A 22,579-nucleotide genomic window follows, 5' to 3' on the forward strand; every position below is an offset into this window, starting at 1 on the left:
TATCATCATAGTTAAAGACTAGAAAAAAATGAAATGAAAAAGCCATTAATTCTTCCAGTCATTAAATTAATACTATCTAGGCATTAGATAATGAATAAATAATAAATTAGACACCATCCCTTCCATCAAACAGCTGTATTCGAGAGAGAGAGAGAGAGAGAGAGAGAGAGAGAGAGAGAGAGAGAGAGAGATCAGGACAGATAGGAATAGATCTTTCATCTCCCAGTTCAATTCCCAAATACCCACAACAGTTAGAGCAAAGGGCCAGGCTGAAGCTTGGAATTCGATGAGTCTCCCCCATGGGTGGCAGGGACCAAGTACTTGAACAACTACTGTTGCTTTCCAGGGTGTACTTCATCAGGAAACTGGAGTCAGAAGCAGAGCTGGGACAGGAACTCTTTCACTGTGATATGGGGTGTAGGCTTCTCATGCAGCATTTTTTTTTAAAGATTTGTTTTATTTATTTGAAAGATAGAGTTACAGAGAGAGGTAGGAACAGAGAGAGAGCTATATCTTCCATCTGCTGGTTTACTTCCCAAATGGCCACAATTGCCAGAGCTGAACTGAGCCAATCCAAAGCCAGGAGCTAGGAGCTTCTTCTGGATCTCCTATGTGGGTTCAGGGGGCCTAAGGACTTGGGCCATCCTCTGCTGCTTTTATAGACACATTAGCAGGGAGCTGGGTCAGAAGTGGTGTAACTGGGACTCAAACCTGCACCCATATGGGATGCCAGTGCTGCAGGCCAGGGCTTTAACCCACTGTGCCACTGCACCAGCTCCCCAAGCAGCATCTTAAGGGCTGTGCCAAATGCCTGCCCTGACAGGGACTATCTTGAAGACACTGATAATTGTTTCATAATTTAAAGGATTGAGTGATTGATATGTTAGGAAAATCATTTTATCTTATTTCTTTATTTGTAGGACTTTCAGAGTCTATAAAGCAATTAATGTGTGCTAGATGATGCTAAGCAGGAAATGTATGTATTATTACCTAAGTTTATTTGACTTTGGACCCTTCTCATTCTATGAACATTTTTAATATTTTGGAACAAAGTTTAGGAAATGCTGATTTGGACTTTAGCTAAGTACCCAAACTCCACATAGCTTCAAATAGGTTTCCTAATCCATATTCCTTCCAAATACTTGGGTAAGGTTTTAGCTGAGACATTTCCTACTTGAGGATGCATTACTTTATAATTGTTATTTTTTGCCGGCACCGTGGCTCAACAGGCTAATCCTCTGCCTTGTGGCGCCGGCACACCAGGTTCTAGTCCCGGTCGGGGTGCTGGATTCTGTCCCAGTTGCCCCTCTTCCAGGCCAGCTCTCTGCTACGGCCCGGGAGTGCAGTGGAGGATGGCTCAAGTGCTTGGGCCCTGCACCCCATGGGAGACCAGGAGAAGCACCTGGCTCCTGGCTTCGGATCAGCGAGATGCGCCGGCCGCAGCGGCCATTGGAGGGCGAACCAATGGCAAAGGAACACCTTTCTCTCTGTCTCTCTCTCTCTCACTGTCCACTCTGCCTGTCAAAAAATAAAAAATAAAAATAAAAAATAATTGTTATTTTTTTGTGCGAACTCTCCAGCTGATTGGGAACAAGAGTTATCACATTGGCCAGGCCTGTAATTAATGCTCAATATGAGTTGAGCTATGCAATTAACAAATCTTTTCTAATCTCTCTGGGGATAAGGGCAGACCTCATGAAAATATTCAGTGTTCTCAGGACTGGACATGTGGGGATATGCAGAAGTGCTAAGGAAGAGAAGCAGCCTTCTTTAGGGTCTAGCAGACGTCTGGCTAGCTGTGGGGCAGGGTGGAGCATGGGCAGGTCTCAGTGATGGTGGCGTTACAAACATGATCTCATTCAATCTTATAGAAATAGCATGAGGTAGGAGTTGCTTCTATTTTTTTCAGAGCAAGAATCTGAGGTTTAGTGAGATCAGGTAATTGCCCAGTTCACATAGCTTGTGAGACCTTCCCAAAGGTACATGGGTATGCTCAATTAGTATTACATAATTGATGGAGACACAGAAGTTCAGATAAGCAGCTGCCTTAGGCTAGAACTAAAAATTGCTTCAGAATTCACCTTTCATGTTCATGTTAAACATGATTTTTGGAAACAAATAGAAAAGGCATTTCCCTGGGCTGACGCTGTGGCATAGCAGGTTAAGCTGCTGCATCCTATTTTGGCACTCATTCAAGTTCCGGTTGCTCCACTTTCAATCCGGCTCCCTACTAATGTGCGCGGGAAACCAGCAGAAGATGGCCCAAATGCTTGGGCCCCTTCACCCACATGGGAGAGCTGGATGAAGCTCCTGCTTCCTGGCATTAGTCTAGCCCAGCCCTGGCTGTTGCAACCACTTGGAGAGTAAACCAGCAGATGAAAACTTGTCTGCATTTCTCTCTCTCTGTAACTCTGCCTTTCAAATAAAAAGGCACTGTTCATGTTAGTCACATCCACTTCTTGTGCCCTAGCCTTGCCCAGAGAATCCATTCTTCTCTCTCGTCAGATAGTCAATGATGTCATACTCTCTCATGTATACATTCAGTTAATCTTTTTGGTGTCTACTGTTGTCAGACCCTGTAGGGATGGTGGGTACAAGGGAGTGAGCTAGACATCACTTCTTCCCCTATAAAACTTGCAGACTAGCTTAACAGGTGATTGCAATAGAGTATGCAACAAATGTTATGAGGAGCTGAAGCTTCCGTGACCATTCCTAATCCAAACATGAGGCAGCAGAGGGCAGGGAGATTTCTTGGAGATACAACTTTCAAGCTGAAATCAGAAGGAGTTGACCAGGGGGACAGAAGATGAGATAGATAAATTCTAGAATGAAGGAACAGCTGCCTGAAGGTAAGAGAGAATAAATAAGTGGGCAGAAGATGGAACCCTTGAATGCCATGCCATCTGCCAACTTGAGGATTCCTTGAGGCAAAGGCTGAGTGGAAGAGGCAGACACATTATATTTATCAATCGAATGTTTGGACTTCAAAGACTTACCAGTGATCTCTGGGCCTGATGTGGTGTACTGGATCAAGAATGAATCACTAGGGTTGCTTTCGATCTCAGGTCTTAGGTCCAGAGCAGGTGTGAGCAGTAAAATATCCACTGGGAACATTTTTTCTTTAATCAAGATAAGCAGTCTGAGTTATGGAGGAAAAAAACTGTTTCTTATAGCCTAGATGATATTTTTATTTTATTCAAACCCTAACATATAGGTAATGATATAACAATATGTATATGATTCATTTCCTGCTTAAGAAACAAAACATTGCTGAAATGACTAACGTCCCCAGGTAACCTGTCCCCATGTGCCTTCCTACTCAGCTGTGGCTATTAATCAGAATTACATATATATTATTCCTGTGTATCTTTTTATACTTTTCTTTATATAGATATCCATCAGTGATACATGGTGTAGTTTTGCAACCTTTCAATTTTCATGATTTTGGTATCATATTGTAATTGTCGTTCAGTGTTCTGTTTTGGGGAGAGAGTGGTGAGCATTGTTTTTGAGATTTGTCCATGTGGGTATACATATTTCTTGCTCACTCATTTTCCCCTTTCTATATTTCACTGTGTAATTATATTTCATACATTTCCTGTTAATGGGCATTTGAGTTGTTTCCGTTGTTTATTCCTGATAAACAGTGTTTCACACTAAACATTCTGCACAAGTCTGTGACTTTTGATTGAATAGAAGAATCTGATTTTAGATGCAAAGTAGTTCATCGGTGGGCCTTTTTGAGAACCAGCAGCAAATAACTTGCATTTTAGGCTTTCATGAAGTTTGATCACTTGTTGTGCGGGCTTGTGCAACCAAAGACAAAGTTCAAGCTTTCAGTAGCATTTGGATGGATTGCTGTGGCCTATTAGTGGCACAGGAGTTGTGATTGCTCATTGGTAGCCTGAGATAATCTCATCATGGATGAAAGGGATCACAAAGGAGAATCTTCTAAGAGGAAGCAAGTCTGGGATCCCAAAGGTTGCTCCCTGCGGTGAGAATTGCCCTGGAGATCCAGGCTGAGCCTTTCCAAGATCTGTTCCTCCACAGCAGAGTGGGGATGCTCAGGGGCTCCCTGTGGAATTTAATGGTGCTCCTCATGCTTTGCTGACTATTTAATCCCAGTGAGTTTAACTTCTAGGCTCTCAACCAACCAGAACTGTTGGTGGCATTCTCACAAGAGATTAGTGAAATATCTAAGAAGTTCTGTCCGCACCTCTATGAGGCTGCTCCTTCTATCTTTGTAACCATCATTTCCTTCCCCAGATATGGTGCTCGGCTTCTGATTGTTGTGCTCTTGCCCCACTACAGTCTGTTCTCGAAATGGTGGCCAGGGCATTCCTTTCAAAACATGAATCACACGATCTCGCTCCTCTTCCTAATTAACTCCCCTAGCTTTTGTATCAGTTGGCGTGAAAACTCAAGGTTCAGGTTCTGGCTAACGTGGCCTTCCATGACCTAATCCTGATTATTTCTCAGCATCATGTCCTGTTCCTCACTGTGCCCTGGTCCTAGTGTCCTTGATCGTTCTCAGTCACATTGCACTACCTCAGCACTCTTGCATGTGCTGTCCCTGCATGGCTTTCTCCTTGGGTGTATACTTAAATATTACCTGTTTACTTTTGAGGACTTCTTGACCACAGTATTTAAAGCAGCATCTCCATTGCCCTTGATAGATCTGATCCCCTTTTCCTGTTGTATTTTTCTCCATGGCACTGACACTCACCTGAAGATGATATGGTTTACTTTTTTCCTTATTTACTATGTGACTCTTCTTATAACAACGTAAGCTCCACAAAGGCAGGGATTCTTTTCTGCTTTGCTATCTGTCGCACTTCAGCACCTAGAACAGCATTTGGCATATGGCAGGTGTTTGATGGAATGAGTTATGGAAATCTCTGTCTGTTGGCTTGGGACCAGTGTTTTGGAACATTCTCTGCCAATGTCTTTGACAATGCCTCCAAAAATCTCTGAAACAGGCCAAGGATAACATCACTTAGGTTTACTCTAAGTGTAAGAACAAAACAAACAGGCATCAAATAAGGTATCCCACAAAACCAGGATCTTTTTGCCTTTTACTTATTTCATCTCTTATCTGTTTAAGTATTAATCCTTTTTACTGTAATGCAAATTTAAAATGTTATCTCAAAAACTAAAAAATAAAGAAAGAAAGGGAGAAGGAAGAAGGTTGGGAGGGAAGCATGGGAGAAAGGAATATCATTATGCTCTTAGAATTCTATCTACAAAGCACATTGAATCTGTTAAAAATTTGAATTACAGTTAAATTAAATATTAAAAAAAGAAGGCCTCTTTCCAATCTAGTCTCATCTCAAAATATGCTCAGCCCTTCCTTCTTTTTCAAGGATGCTTTTGGGAAAAGAGCTGAGAATTTGGGGTAAAATAAGTGTTCAAGAGTAAACCAGCTCATAAAAGGCATTATGCTCCCCTTACTAGGAAATGGGTTTTTACACCAAATTGAGGAGGCAGAGTATAGTGAGTGTTTACTGAGTATCTGTTAATGGTGCCAACATTGTGCTAAGTGCTTTTTCTCTTTTTAATTCTCATTAAGCTGCCAATTAATATTACTTTTATTTTAAACACTTAGAAACACAAGACCAGAATGGACAACGAATGTGTCAAGGGTAACAAATAGTAAGACCTGACTTTGAACTCAAATCTGTTCTGAAGCCCATACTGTTTTCATGATCCCATTCTCCCTTTTTCATGAAATGACATTTAGTAGGAGGGGAGGGGCTCCAAGTTTGAGGTCAAAATAATAGCCATTGCACAATAGAGTGACTACCCCTATTAATGTAGTCTATATTTCAAAATAGCTCAAAGAGAAGATCAAACCACTTTAAAATTTATTTATTTGACAGAGTGAGGGAGCCAGAGAGTTCCCATCTTTTGGTTCAGTTCCCCAATGTCCATGTCAGCTTAGGCTGGGCCAGGGCTAGAACTCAATGTGGGCCTTCCATCTGTGTGGCAAATCCATCATCATAGACTCCCCACTGTGACCATATCTTGATTACTGGCACTTTTTTTTTTTTGCATGTTGTTGTGGTTAATTGCTTTTAAATAGCTGTATAATCTTCCACTGGGTGATTGCAATAGAATTCATTTAGTTATTCCTCCATTGTTAGAGTTTAGTTAGTTTAAAACATATTTTCTCTTCTTTGTGAAAGTAAACATATTTAGAGTATAAAAATTATGTTGATGTTGTATCATCTGGTATATAGTTATAAGCACTGCTTCACTGAATTGTACTATGTATGTGACAATATATCCTTGTTTTCCTACATTCTGATCATTGTTACGAATCTCTATGATGTTAATATCTCTGTTTTCAAGAAAAAAATAGTATATATGTATATATTTTTAGTGTCAAAATCTGAAGTGAATGTGGCATATAGTAACAATTGCTAAATTTTAAAACTAAAAAAAAAAAACAACTAAAAAAATTTTTTTGGAGTTTTCCATGTAACTTAGATCTCCAGCATTTGAGGAACTGAATCATGGGGCATGCATTGTATACAATTATTCCCAAAGTGAATAGCTTTCTTGTGGACATGGGTCTTCCTGAGATGGGGCACAGGTGGTTAACAACAACTCTGCCCAAACTCATCCAGTGATAAGGGTGCCAGAGAAGCATCCACCCTTGGTTCTTGGCTCTGTGGTGTTCTCTGCTTTACACAAGACAGGAGCTGCTGATCCCTTCTTTTGGAGTTTCAACATAGGTAAATAGTGGATGGAGCCTACCCATTCCCTTTCTTCCTGAGCCAAGAAGGATGACACTGCTCTTTGTGTTGTTTAGGAAGTAAGCTCTGTTTGTCAGAGAGCTTCAGGGCCATCTCTTTCTCTCTCTCTCTGGCCTTCCCTCTTCCACTTTTCTCCCTCCAGTTGGCCCCTCTGCAGTGTTACCTGGCCACAGCTGTCAGGTGTGTTCTCAGGTCCAAAATAACGGCTGCACCATGTGCCCTGGGAGATGATGAGCAAGAACCAGCAAGAATAGAGCCTATTTGAAGTGACTTAACATTGTGTTTATTAGATCCAGAAGTTTTTTTTTTTTTTAGTTGAAAAATAATACCAGTGATAAAAGTTGGCATTTGTGGAGGGGCTCACTGTATGTCTGGCATGTAAGACAAACAACTCTAAGATTAGAAAAAATAGATCTCTCTCTCCCATCCTCTATGGCAAAGAACTTCATCTCTGATTTATTTTTATTTTTAAAGATTATTTATTTATTTTAAAGGCAGAGAGGAGAGATTGTGAGAGAACAAGAGAGAGAGAGAGAGAGAGAGAGAGAGAGAGAGAGAATCCCTTCCACTGTCTTAGCCTCCAAATGCCCATTTGAGGGTAAGCCAGGCCACAGCTAGGAGCTAGGAATTTGATCATAGTCTCCCATGTAGGTGGTGGGGACACAGCTATTTGGGCCATTGCATGCTGCCCCCCTGGGTGCCCATTAGCAGGGACCTGGAATGGAGAGTGGAGCTGGGCCTCAATCCAGGAACTCCAACATGGTATGTGGATCTCCCAAGCTGCAGCCTAACTGCTGTGTTAAATGCCTGCCTCTCGTTTTATTTTCTATGTCTTCCTTATCTTCTTCAAAGGATGGTGAGGAAGGTCACAGGAAATAATTCTAAGCTGTAAAGGGATATTCAAATGTGGAGAAGTATCACTATTATAATCATACACATTCTCTTCAATTATCAACAATAAAGTTAAAAGATATGTGCATACCTCTCAACAATAAGATTAATGAATTTTACTTTTTGGAATTTTAGTTATCTAAAATTATTTTCTGGATATCTAAAATAGTTATCTAAAATAATTTCAGTTATCTAAACTATTTTCAGGATACTTTTAGTTCATTTATTTTTGTCATCTTTATTTTATTTATTTTTCCTTACATTTGAAAGTCAGAGAGACAGAAAGAGAGGTAGAGAGATCTTCCACCTGCTGGCTTATTCCTCAAATGCCCCCACATCAGCCAGACCTGGGGAAGGCTGCAAATAGGAACCAAGAACTCAGTCCAGGTTCCACACATGGGCATCAGGGACCCAAGGACTTGAGCCATGACCTGTTGCCTCCAAGGATGAATGACAGTAGGAATCAGGATCAGAACTGGAATAGCTGGGACTCAAACCAAGAACTCTAATAAGGAATGCAAGTATCAAAAGTTTAACAGAGGAGCCAAAAGATTGCCCCCTTATTGTCGATTTGAACAATAAGGCAACTCCTATTTGCTTACTTTCGTGAAGGTAGACAATACTCCTTGGTTTTCTTCATAATGAACAGTGCTACCAATGAAATCACCAACATTCTGAATAAGTAGCAGATGACTTGCTTGGCATTTAAATTTGAAGAGTAATTTACGTAAATGACTCCTTTTTCTTTTTGGTGACTAAAAACAATAAGAATTAAATATCACCTTCAGATGCCTTTTGAAGTTTGTTATGGTAAGTAATCATTAGTTTTTCTCCAGTTTGATGGCTCTTTGTAAATTCATCTTTACATTACTGTAGTACCTAGATTGGCCCATGATATTTGACTTAAAGAAGAGATTCTCCAGGGAGGTATGAGGGCTTCTGTTGGCGCCCTGTTCTTCCTTCTGGGTTTCTGAGAACATTTTCATCTGGCCTCATAGTGAATCACAGTTATAGCCAACCTGAAGGTGATATGGGAAATGTGGACTTTTCCCCATTTTCTTCTCTACACACCTTTCTCATGGCCCTTGAGAGTTTTGAGCCTCTTGAGGTTATATAAGTTAAAAGAATCACCTCCCCTAACCACCTCCAACATCACCTACTGTGGGTACAGCCAACATCACATCCTACCTGTGTTCTGCAATGGCATCAGGCCAGTCTTGACAGATCTCTTGTGTTCCTCAGTTAATTCTCAATGTGGAAATCAGATGGATCATTTCAAGCATATGAGGTCATATTTATTTCTTTTATTGAAAATTTATAAAGACCCCCATTTTTTTTTCAGAATCAGACACATATTCCATCAAATGACCTGCAATATTCTCTATGATTGGCCTCCACCCTTGTTTATTTGGACCTCTTTTCCTACTAGCTCCTCCTTAACTTCTTCTGCTCACCCTGATTTCGTGGTTGTCCCTTCAACAGACCAGGCATCCTTTGGGCCCTCACCCCCCTCAGCTCCTTCGGTACATAGGTCTTGTCTTCCCAGTGAGGTTGCTTGTGTCCACTCTATTTAATATTGTGATCCGCCTTCGCCTAATCTCATCAACGCCCATCCTCTTCACCCTGTTCTGCCTTGTAGTTTTTTCCTTAGTCCTAACCATTGTAGAATAATATGTGAATTAGTAATCTTCTGTGTCTGTTTTTGTTTTTTTTTTGTTTTTTTGTTTTTTTTTTTTTTTTTTGACAGGCAGAGTGGATAGTGAGAGAGAAAGAGACAGAGAGTAAGGTCTTCCTTTTTGCTGTTGGTTCACCCTCCAATGCGGCCGGCGCATCGCGCTGATCCGAAGCCAGGAGCCAGGTGATTCTCCTGGTCTCCCATGCGGGTACAGGGCCCAAGGACTTGGGCCATCCTCCACTGCCTTCCCAGGCCATAGCAGAGAGCTGGCCTGGAAGAGGGGCAAACGGGATAGAATCTGGCGCCCCAACCGGGACTAGAACCTGGGGTGCTGGCGCCACAAGGCAGAGGATTAGCCTGTTAAGCCACGGCGCCGGCCTCTGTGTCTGTTGTTGATAGACTCTACTTGAATGCAGTCTTCATAAAGAGAATCATCTCTCTGCTTTGTTCGCTGACAGGAATCTCAAACACTGAAGGGGTGATTCGTATCTTATGGGTGCTACATAGCTATTTTTGTTAAAGAACTTGAATGAAAATTAATTGAATAAAAATGTTAATGGTAATTATGTTAGATAATTTTGTCATTTGCCGAGCAGTATGTATCATCTTAACCAATGCTCCCAACAAACTTACAAATCAAGTATCATTAAGACCACTGAATTACAGATAGTGAAATTTAGGAATAGAAACATGAAAGTACATTGCCTTGGGTCTAGTTGTTGATATAATTTAGAACTTATAGGTAAACCCAATAAATGTGACTTCTATGAACTCTATTCAAGGAGAATAGTGTTGTTTCTATACTCTTTATTTTTTTTAAACTTTTATTTAATGAATATAAATTTCCAAAGTATAGCTTATGGGTTACAATGGCTTTTATGTATGTTCTACAGCATTCATTTGGGAAAGGCTTTCCTATGTGACTGCTTTTGGTAACCACTGTCTTAGAGGTTTAAACCAAACCAAAGTCTTATGAGTATAATGATAATTTTGGTAATTTACAGATTCCCATGTAACCGAATTCTGTGACATTTGAGCCATTCCTCTCACCTCTTACCAGTTGATACTTGGTTTTTCAAAAGAAAGAGTAAAAGCAACTATTGTGAATTTAAGGACTTTATTCTATTCTTAAAAAAAAAATCTTGTTCTTCATCTCTGTATCCCATTGTGTTTTGTGTGTTGCACATTCAACTTCACATTCCATTGTGTTCTGGGGTTGCATCTTTGACCAATGTAAGTCCTGGTGATGTCCCTTCACCCTTCCAATTCTTTCTTCTAGGAGAATGATATTAATTTGACCCACATTGAGTCCAGACCTTCTCGTTTAAAAAAAGATGAGTATGAATTTTTCACCTACCTGGATAAACGTAGCATGCCTGCACTTGAAGACATCATTCAAATCTTGAGGCATGACATTGGCGCCACTGTCCATGAGCTTTCCCGAGATAAGAAGAAAGACACAGGTAAGAATTAGAAGACTTTTGCAACACAAAAGACTCTATACTGTCTTCATAGAATAATGACAAAAATAATACTTTGTATATTAGAATATTTTCTATGTCTATAATAAAACATCTGAGGTTTGGTAATTTATAAAGAAAACCAGATTATTTAGCTCAAAGTTCTGTAGACCCAGGAACATGGTGCTGACTCTGGTGAGGCAGCCCTGACTACATCACACCGTTGTGGATAGAATCATGGTAGTAGCACATGCAATAGGAAGGGATTACATGATAAGACAGGAAGCCAGGGAACTGGGAGGGATCAGGCACACTCTTTTATAACTTACTCTCATGGGAGCCAACACATATCCTATGACATCTACCTTAATCTCTTCCAAGGGCAGTGTCTCCAATGATCTAACAACAAGCCCCCTCCCCACTCCCAAAGTTCACACTATCACAGCCTCCATGAACCCTTGGTGGGAGGGAATAAACCACATTGAAAATGTAGCTCCCTGGAAGATTGTTGGGGGATTAAGCAAGAAGATATAGATTAGGGACCTAGGTAAGTACCTGGCATATTATAGAAATATCCTAAGTGTTAATTTCCTTTCCTCAAGATAGCTATTCCTTCTATTAACAGTTCTCTTTCTATTGCTGTGAATTTTATAGATTTCTTCATTCCTGAATTAAACATGCTCTCAATCTTTATCTCCAGGGTCCTTTCTACATTGATGCAAATTTAAGACAAGATATCTGATTATGTCCATTCCAACCAAGGGATCTCCCCAAGTCCATCTCATAATGTGCCAATTCTGGAGTTGGGATTACCTGACTCCTTGTTCCCTGGGCTTTCATTGTCACCATTCATTTGTTTATCTGCCTTTTCTATGAAATTATGAAGTCCTTGTGAACAGAGAGGCTCTCCCACCTATATTTGCATCTTTGGAGTTTAGCACAATGCTCTACACAAATGTATTTGTAAAGGAATGACTACAGGAGTTGTCAAGACTGGCTCTGATTTATTATTTATTTAGTGATATGATGATCACAGCTGTCCTCTAGAAGGGAAAAGAGCAACAGAATATAGGAATTATAATCATGGGTTTTGGCTCAGTTAAAGTCCTGCTTCTCCCACTTTCTTATTCTGAGACCCCTGATAGCTGCTCTGAAATCTGTTTCTCAGAGTGTTTTTGAGAAGATTAAATGAGAATATAGGTGTACAAAAACAGTGTTTAGCACAGTATTTAGCATAGGGTTAGATAAATTATAGTGTGTGGTTTTTGTTATGATTGTGTTTAACCAAAAAGAATACAGACAAATAAATTGATTTCATTTTAGGGCCCAAAGCATATCCAGATGAACTATTTTTTTAATAGACCTTTTTTAAGAGAAATACTATGTTTACAGAAAACTTGTGCAAAAAGCACAGAGAATTCCCCTATGTCTTCTTTTTAATCTCCCATCCCTAATCCAAGTTTCCCTATTAACCTCTTGCATTGGTGTGGTAGATTTTTTTAAGTGCACAGTTTATATGTTGTATCATGCTTTATGTATCATGGCTGTATCAGTTTTTGTTTTGCTTTTTTTTTTTTTTTGACAGGCAGAGTTAGACAGTGAGAGAGAGAGAGAGACAGAGAGAAAGGTCTTCCTTTTTCTGTTGATTCACCCCCCATGTGGCTGCTGCTGCCGGCCGGCACGTTGCGGCCGGCGCACAGTACTGATCCGAAGCCAGGAGCCAGGTGCTTCCTCCTGGTCTCCCATGCGGGTGCAGGGCCCAAGCACCCATGGATGTTTACAACAGCTTTACTCATAATAGCCAGAAATTGGCAACAACCAAGATGTCCTTCTATAGATGAATGGATAAGCAGACTGTGGTATATCCATACAATGGAATACCATTCAGCATAAGAAAGAAGTGAGCTGTCAAGTCACAGATAGACATGGAGGAAACTTAAACACATACTGTTAAGTAAAAGAAGCCAGTCTTAAAAGATTCCATACTCTTATTCCAAATATATCAATAGTAAAGGAAAAACTATGGAGACAACAAAAACACCAATGGTTTCCAAAAGAAGGATATAGAAGTAAAGGGATGAGCAGTTGGAGCACAGAATATTTTTAGGGTGGTAAAACCATTCTTGTGTGACATTGTAATGGTACCTACATGATATTATGCATTTCTCAAAACTGATACAGCCATGGCCGGTGCCGCGGCTCACTAGGCTAATCCTCTGCCTGCAGCACCGTCACCCCGTGTTCTAGTCCCGGTTGCTCCTCTTCCAGTCCAGCTCTCTGCTGTGGCCCAAGAAGGCAGTGGAGGATGGCCCAAGTGCTTGGGCGCCTGCACCCACGTGGGAGACCAGGAAGAAGCACCTGGTTCCTAGCTTCAGATCGGTGTAGCTCCGTTCGTAGCGGCCATTTTGGGGGTGAACCAATGGAAAGAAGACCTTTCTCTCTGTCTCTCTTTCTCACTGTCTAACTCTATCTGTCAAATAAATTTAAAAAAAAAATCACCTTACTCCATTTATGTATACAGTTCTTATATTTCAATTAAAATAATACATAGTATTCTAATAGAGATGCTTTAAAATGAGACAAAATTATCTTCATAGAACAGGCCACTGGACCATTTTCTAAAAGGTATATCGCTAAGACTTTCCTAAGAAGTCTCTCAATTTTCTGTCCTCATCTTCCTGTGGCTATAACCTAGACAAGGAAACCCACTCCCAGCTTCTGCCCTGGCTGAGAGTGGACAGCAATGCAGAAGGGCTCAGGCCTCTAGGGGCAGGCACTTAGAATTCCTCCTTGGATCCGTGCTATCTGCCTTCTTTTTCCTTCGGCCTCCCAAGCTGCTTCCCTAATGACTACCCTGTCCTGTTTTTCCGGCCACCTGCTCCCAACAGGACCTGCAGGCTCTCGGGACAAAGGGCCTGCCAGATCCTGGGGCAAGCTCTGTGTTTGGTTGGAGCAGGTGGAGACCAGGCCAGCTGGGGCTCAGGGGTAGGAAATCAAAGCAATTGACAAGCAGGCGGGCCTCTTGGGGATCCAGGAAGATGTATGTAGACCAGCTGGAGTGCTGGCAGCCTGGACTGGGGGCTCTGACAGGAGGTCCTTAACTGGGATACAGCACCAGTTAGGAGACCAGCTCCAGGAACCAGGGCTTATCACACGGTGTGACCCTTGCAGTTTCCCAACTGAAGCCATCAGGAGTAATAAATATCTCTGCCTACATGGATGGCACTGGAGGACATTCTGCTGAGTAGATAGAATAAGCCAGCCACAGAAAAGCAAATACCGCACATTCTCACTCCTTCAGTGGAAGCTTAAAAGTTGATCTCATAAATGCAGAGGCTAGAACAGCGATCACCATTACTAATACCGAGGGAGGAGGGGATGGAAAAAGGATGGATAACAGGTACCAAGATGTAGCTAGATAGGATAGTTCTGGTGTCCTGTAGCACAGTTGAGTGACTAGAGTTTATAACAATTTATTGTATATTTCAAAATAACTAGAAGAGTATAAGGTTTCTCAGCCATAGAAGTGGTGAGTGAGCAAATGGAAGTAATTAATTGCCTTGATTTTATCATCATACATTGTACACATGGATCAAATGATCATGCTGTACCCCATAAAAATGTACAAAAATGATGTGTCAGTTGTAAACTGTTAAAAAAGAGTCTTCGCCTGATTGGATTATTGAAGTCACCCAAGTGAAACACTGGCAGCAGAGAACAACATGTTTAAGGCCTCGGTGATATTCCCTGTTCCTCCCATTGTCATCATTGTTGCAAGTCCTGCCAGGCGCACTGGAGCCACAGAAAGCCAGCCTGCACACAACTGCTTCTTCAGAGATTCCGAGAACTGAAAATGACCTCAGAGGTCATGCAGCCTTACAGCTGCCTTAATTTTTAATTGTGGAAACAGAGGCTATGACTTGCCTTAAGGCAGAGGGTGAATTCTGTGTGGTCATAGGCAGAATGTGGCAAGAATGTGCTGAGTGCTGCTCTGTGCTGGGTGCTGTGCTACGAGCTGGAGACAGAGGGGTTGAACTGCCTGCTCTGGAGAAAAGCATAGTCTGACAAGGTGATGAGAAAACCAAGTGAATACAGTAGAGGAACAGGTGTTGCCATGGATGGAATTTGGCCTCTCTTCCACTGTTTAAGAATGCAGCAAATGTAAAAGCAAAAAGTATCTTTTTCATGCAGTTATCTCGTAATCACTGTTGGGTTTACACAGGCTGACCGTAGCACAAGATCAATTCCCTAGTGGGGCTTTTCAGCTCACTGCTTAAAGTGGCAGAGTTGACATTTGAAGTTGGGATGATATTTTACCTAATGGTGGAAAAACATCTGAGACTAGCCCTTTAAAACATCCCATGTTTCATGACTTACTTCTTTGGGTGTTTTGTCACCCTGTTCTTATCCTGGATGCCCTGCTCACACTTGACCTTAACTTACTTATAACCCAAATAACTGCTAAGGATGCAGCTGATGCTAAAATGGCATGACCTTGCACCTGGCAAGAAGGATGAGCTCTTTGCATTTCTGTAGTCGTTTTAGTGGAGTCTGGGCCCAGAAGCAGATTGTTTTAGGGGAAACAACTGGCTCCATGCAGAGTTACTCTTTCTGTAAGGCTCAGTGGGAGGATGATCAGAGGAAGAAAAGCATCAGAGTAGATTTGAACCTTTGATTCTTTCTCTGGACAAAATGCCCCTTTTAATAAGAGGCTCAGATCTCAGGGGTGAGTCTGACAGCAGGTTCAAGTGAGGGATCTGAACCCCTCAAATAAATTAAGCTAAATCACTTTCCACTCTAGTTTCTAAGCCATTCAGAAAGCCATGTGGGTGATAGAAAATGAAACTTTTTCAGTTTCTTAATTGCTAAAGTTCCCCACCCAAAACAGCTTAAGGGGAGGTTAATTATGGTGACATGTTAAAGAAACCCCAACCTTCTCAAATGCCTCCCGGAGAAGCTGATGTGAGTTTAATAGGATTTTAATCCAGAGAGTCTTTTGAATACTTGAGGTCTATTCTCCTTCCACCCTCTCTCCTGATGACCTCAAATCCTTCTTCAAGCCAACATAAAAGAGCATTAATATCATCCATCGATCAGTCTACTAATCCTTTTACCTTTTCCTTTGAGTGCCCTGCATGACATTGTATTCAATGGGGAATGGAAAATGCCTACATGAAGACAGATTGTAGCCAGGAGAAGCAGATGGACACAATGTCTTGGGTAGAAGGAAGTCTAGGAGTATCACCTTTTGGAGAAAGTTGTCTGTTCAGAAGCTGCTAATGCAACTGTTTTCTATAAACAACAGCCTCTATTTATCTTCTTCTTCATCGTCATCACCATCATCATCATCACCACCATCTTCTACCTGTCAATCATGTACCTATCTAACTATCCATATGCCAATTATCTATCTGTCTCTCTATATACCTATCCACCTACCTTTCTATGTTTCTATCTATCTAGCTGGGATACATAATTATTATGAGAAGACAAAAGCAACATTATTATACTTATTCCTTCCATCTTGACACTCTGCTCCAAGAGTTTTCTCTTTCCTGTTTCAATATTGCTGCCCTGAAGAGCTGTACTGAGTAAGGCTGCTGTTTCAAATCAGTTGGGTTTGGAGGGGAGTATCAGATTCCATAGAGGTAGAGGGCTCTGAAAAGCCTCCTGGTATTGTGAGGAAAAATGGTACACATGCATGCATATGCATAATTTTAGGAAAGAAGATTTTTCAAAGAGGCTATGATTCCCAGAGTTAAGAATCTTTAAAGAGAATGTTTAGAGCTGAAAGGAGAATCCAAATAGTTTGAAGTTTCTTCCCATTCCCACCACCTGCCTTTATCTCTCTCTCTCTCTCCCTCCACTTGTCTATTGTGTTGCTGCCTTTCCATGACTCTGCACCAATTATAAACTTATCCCCATGCATTTCACTGTGTCCTGTGTGTGCCTCTTATGGCCATGCCTATAGGTGATGGTGGCACTGGGTCCTCAGGAAACCAGGTATTTTCAGGCTTGTACTTGTAAAACACCCTTTTTTTCCCAGTCTATCTGGAGGTTTGCTGGATGTAGCCCTGAGTCCTAGAGGCTCTGGAAGTGTCTTCTATTTCAGTAGACTGTCTCATTAAGATGAAAAGATCCCTGTCTTCAACCGAGGAGTGGGAGATGACACCAATCCAGGAGCTGGACATAGAATCTCTAGGTGATGCCATCTGGTTTGCTCTCTGCAGTCGTCAGGGAAGGCTTTGAGTCATTGGCAAGGAGAGAGCTGAGCGAATACTACTTCTGAAGCTCATGCAGTTGGCCAGACCACAGAGCTTCACACTAAGGAAGATCGTAAAATTACAGGCAGGCTCTCATTCTCAGAGGAAATCCCTCATTTATGCGCCAAATACAGTGTTTTCAAAATTTTTTCCCCTTAGGTTGTCTCATTTGAGCCTTGCAATAGCCAACTCAGATAGTGCCAGCAGTTAACATTGTTCTTATTTTCAGTATTAGGAAACAAGACAGAGGTGAAGTTGAAAGACAGCATAGATTTTGTAGTCTTCATTGTTCCAGTTCAGTTCCTAGGCTGTAGCAGTTTGGCTAACTTGTTTGTTCTCTGTAAGTCTCCTACACATTTGTAAACTGAAGCTATCTGGGTACAAATGTGGTTGTGTAGATTATATAATAAAATTTGCATAAGTGCCTGGCATGTAGGATCCATGTAAAATATTGCTAGTAGACTTATACTTGAGTCTTCTGTAAGGAAACCCAGTGAATCTTATGGCTGAACAAGTCTGGAATCCTAAAATTCCAGATCTTTGACAAAGAAAAGCCATCATGAGATGCTATTTATGTAGATCCAGAAGACTGTGAAAGTTACAGGGAGTTAGACTGAGAATACCTTTTCTCTGTGGGAGAATGTGTTTCCTCAATGGGAGGAGGTAATAAAAGCATATGAAATGATTATAACTGGAGGTCAACTTACCATTCATGCTGGATTGAAAGAACTTCACACTGACTCAGAAAGAGCAAGGAACTTAGAGGGTCAAGAGCCAGCTTCTGGATTCTTTGTACACTGTTACCTAGGTTTGAATCCCTTCTGACCTCCTACTGGCTAGGTGACCACATTTGCTTCCCCTTTATCTGTAAAATGGAACTAAGACCCACTCTGCCACCTACTATGGCTCATGGAGGGAATTATAATAATGTCATTCTTGCTGTTTTCATTCTTCTTGACATTTCTGTAGCATTTGACAGAAATCTCCTCAGGAATTCTCTCATTCCTTAGCATTTTATAAATTAAACTTTTTAAAACTCTGCTATTAGGGTTTTTTTCTTCTCTTACTGCTATTTCTCAAAAAATGGAGTCATTTTTGCCACCTTCTTCTCTTTCATTCACATTTGTTCCATAATTCAGTGGGTCATTCATTCATGCCACCAAAGGTGATTGAGCATATATTCAGTGTCACAAAATAGGACACAGTAGTGAAAAAGACAGACATGATGCCCATCCTGATGGATTCTATAACCTGGTAGGCCACTGCTACATGGTGTGATATGTGGCACTGATAGGAAAGTACAGCATTCTAATATATTCAAGAGTATTCTTAATAGTCTACTCTACACTCAAGAGTATACTTAATAGGTTCACTGCTTCCAATCTGGGGTTCATTTGATGAAGGGAAGGGGAGAAGGGCCAGGGTAAGCCTCTTAGAGTGAAATAAGCAAGATGTAAGGAATGTAACAGGTGTCAGATGTATTCTATTTGGCCCCATGTAAGTTTAGCATAATTCTAGGTGTGAGTGGAAAATCACCATATCACTGTGGTGTGAGCCTTCCCAAGACAAAATTGCACATTTGGAAATGTAGTGAGCATTATGTCAACAATTACATTTATGGGACATGTGAGTTCTTAAATGGGATATTGGGAAGGTAGTTTCAGTTTATGTGGATGGTTTTAATAATTAATTCTACAGGCCATTATTATTCATAATTTTATTCATCTTCCTTCACTCATTCTATCTATCTATTCAATATTTCTTCTATTATCAATTGACTCTATTCCATGTTCTAGGCTCCTTTCATTTATGGGGTTCTAGGATCTCATTTTAGTACATGAAAATAGAGAACAGATGTGTTGCCCGGAACCCACCACTCCTGACAACTGTCTAGGAGGTGGAGGGGCACAGCTTGATTCCAAGAGCCAGCCCTTGACCTACACATTCTTGCCAGGATCATACTTAAGTGCATTTTTTCTTCGTAAAGACAGTAGAAGCTCCTTGAAAAGGAACATAAAATCCTCCAAACTCCTCGTCTTGCAGGATGCTAGCAAGCCACCCCTTCTCTCTTTGCAGGAGCCCTTGAGCTCAACACTGCAATTGCTTCTCTGCAGGGCTGGAGGTCATTGCCTCAGAGGAGACGTCCGGGAGTCTGGGAGGAAGGGGGGAGCCCTTCTATTTTGAGCACAAGAAATGGAGGATTTATTGCTCTTCTGGAGACAGACTGGAGGCAAGCCTGGGTGCCTTGTTGGCTAAACCCTGGGGCTGATGAACATCTGATGGAGGGAGGGGGATAGATTGGACTTAGCCTGCACCTTAAAATGCTGCAAATTTAATGGGCGTGCTCTGACCCACTGGCCAGGAAGCAGGCTCTGGCCAGGAAGCAGGCTCCAGCCAGGCCTGTGGGCCTTATGCTTTGGAGTACTCTTGGGCCAGTAGCCGCCATTCAGCCTCCTGGCTGAGCAGTTGACCCCAATTTAATGGGACCACAACGTGGGTGTCCGGAGCCAGCTCTCCAATGGGCTGCTTCCTTTGGAGCCAAATCAATATTTATTAATGATCCACCCCCCCACCCCCCCCACCCAGCTCCTCTGGTGCCTCTGGCTTCACAGAGGGCCTCTGTTGTGCCAGCCTGCCCCAGTCATTCATTAACCACAGGCCCAGCAGCCTGTTGAGGGGCTCACAGAGGCCGGCCACCGCTGAGGTATTTGGCAAGGTCATTAATGAGCTAATCTGATTTAACTTTTCAAAACAGAGGCTTGGGTCACTGGGGTCAGTCTCTATTCCCAGCATTATGAGACCCGGGTGAGGAGAGGGACTTGCGCCATTCATGGAAGAAGAGGAATGATGCATGAAGGAGAATGTTCAAATGTTACAACCCCTAAATCCAGGGAGGTTTGGGTTGCACAGGGTGTGGGGTGGGACCCAGGCTGTCCTAGGGACCCTCCTAAAGCCTCCTGAGACCCTTAACTTGGTACCTCCTTATCCACTCCAGGTGGGAGAACAGGTGTCTAAAATAAAGGAACCCCCGCTTCCCATTTATTCTAAGCCATGTGGTTTGATGATGGATTGCCCAGGCTGCAGAATTGTGATTTCATCTCAGCTAGCTCAGGGATCCACAGCCATTTGCTGCATCTCTTTGAGCCTCAGTTTTTTCACCAGTGAACAGAAATAAAAATGCCCACCTCTTAAGTCTGCCTTGAGCATCAAAAGAGACAATAGAAGTAGAGCACTAAGCACAGTCTCTGGTGCAGAATGAGCTCTCAAGAAAACATATCTCTAAAGGAAAACAGGTAGTTGTAAATGTTTGGTTGGTAAAAATTGGAAGAGGTTTGGGACATAGGTATGGACTCTGCTGTGTGTGACCATATTTGCTTAGTTAGGCAAGATTCCAAAGGTTTGTTGTGAGTTCTTAAAGCTACAACACATGACAGATCCACCTGCAATGGGTCAAGTATTTCCCACCCCAAACAAGGAGGCAGGTGAGGATTCCATTGCCTCTCCCATTTCACAAGTGAAGAACCAAAAACTCAAGAATCAAGTAATTTTTCAGCTTCTCATAGTTTGTGGATATGAGAGATGAGACTTGAGCTCAAGCCTGCTGGCTTCCAGTCCAGGGTGTGCACACCATTTATGCAGCAGTAGGTGTCAATAAAAGCACTGAAGGCTTGATGTGACTTTGGTGCTTTTCTGTGAGGTCCCTACCTTTCACTCCCGGGATCCTCACACTGCTTCCTGCAGGATGCTGCACAGCCGGAAGGGTGCTGCCTCTTCTCTTTGCTCCCTGCACTCCTGAGAACCTATAACTTCCCTCTCCTGAGTCCTCTTTCCTTACGCCTCATCCTTGCTTACCAATGTGATGGCTGGAAAATTCCTTCTCTTAATCATTAGACTCAACCCAGGTCCTCCTTCTATCTCAGATGCGATAAAGACCTTGACCTCAATTGGTGCCTGGGGAGGAAGTGGGAATACATTCCAGGTTGTTCCTGGGCTACTGCCTGGAGGAAATGAGTACCTTTATCATTTGACTTTCTGTAATGAAAATGACATTGACGATGATGATGATAGCGATAGTGATAGTGCTGATGATGACACTACTGATGACTCTCAAAGCACTTGCTGTGTGCCAAGCCCTGTTGTAAGCACCATTCACGTGAGTTCATTTTCATTCTCTCATAATCCTTTGGAAAGGCATATCATTATAGCCATTTTGCAGATGGGGAACCAGGGTAAACAGAGGTTAAGTAATTTGAACAAAATCTCAAAGTCATGAAATACCAGAGTAAGGTTGGATATAGTCTATGTGATTAAGATCACCAGCCTGGTTGCGGTTTGGGCTTTTCTGGGTCATGATGGGGTGCAAACACCAGAAGCCCATGGACTCAGGTGAGTACCCCACAGTTTTAAAGTGCTACCTTGAGGGCCCTCACAGCTTCTGTGACAAGGTCCTGAGATCAAAGACTTGGGGCTTGATGGGCACTTCATCTTTGTCTCTTTGACTTGAATTCTTTGGGTCTTTGCAACTCTTTCCAATTTGCTAGCCCCTCCTCCAACCCTGTCATCAAGAGATCTGAACTAAACATTAGGGTCCAATTAGTGTCTTCGCTTTGGAAAAGGAAAACAGTTGCCCAGAGTTGGAATTGTGCTGGTTCTGCTGCCCTCTGGTGTTTGGCTGGGAGATGGCCATAACAGCTCTGAGTGCCAGTGAGGCCAACAAGCTTCAGTTTGTGAGTAGAGTGTTGTTTCTCAGCGAGGTGAGAAAGGTGAAGGGCAGGGATGATGCTTTTGGGAGCTGAACAAACGTAGTGACTACACTTCCGGGTAGATAAGAGGTTGATACGTTGAAACGGAGTTGTATTTTCATGCATCCTCTGGCCAGTCTTTTGGATTCCATGGGGCTTGGAATATTAAACCCAAAGGGGATGGCAGCCACCAATGAACTCAACAACCCTCTGTTGCCGAGGGGAACCTGAGACCCAAGGTTTGAAATCCTGTTAATACCAAAGTTGAACTAAGAACCTGCTCCCTGATTCCAACTTCCATTCTTTCCTTCCTCTTTTCCCTTGCTTTAAACATTTCTATCTTCATCGTGAAATTCTTGTCATCCTAATGGTTAATATTGGTCAAGCATTTATTGTGGGTCAGTCATTGTGCTAATATGTGTCACATTTGCTAAAGCATTTAATTCACCAATAATATGGAAATATCATTTTCATTCATTTTGTGGATAAGGAAAATAAGGCTCTGAAAGATAAAGACTTGCTCAGTTATACAACAAAACAAATGACAGACTTTTTAGATTTGCTAGAATCCTTTCTGTTTCATGTACTATGATGAACTAAGGGAAGAATCAGCATCAGAATAAGAAAATATCTTTATTCTATATATCACAGCTGAACAATGATAGTATTTACCATAGGCTGACACAGTTCTTAGCAAATCACACATATTAACTCATTTCACTTCATATTCTTATAAACTAAGTCATTTGTAGTATAAATATCACCACCTCACAGATTGGAAACTGAAGAT

General features: G+C 41.8%; 1 protein-coding gene across 1 annotated transcript in view; it reads left to right on the forward strand.

Annotated features, from left to right (window-relative positions):
• The window catches only part of PAH (phenylalanine hydroxylase), a 62,816-nt gene that overhangs the window by 5,574 nt on the left and 34,663 nt on the right, over positions 1–22,579 (forward strand). The window contains exon 3 of the mRNA XM_062203018.1: positions 10,604–10,787. Within this exon, the coding sequence (XP_062059002.1) occupies positions 10,604–10,787 (184 nt within the window). The remainder of the gene's footprint in view (positions 1–10,603; positions 10,788–22,579) is intronic.

This window comes from Lepus europaeus, chromosome 10, assembly GCF_033115175.1.
Source record: "Lepus europaeus isolate LE1 chromosome 10, mLepTim1.pri, whole genome shotgun sequence".
NCBI classification, from domain to species: domain Eukaryota; kingdom Metazoa; phylum Chordata; class Mammalia; order Lagomorpha; family Leporidae; genus Lepus; species Lepus europaeus.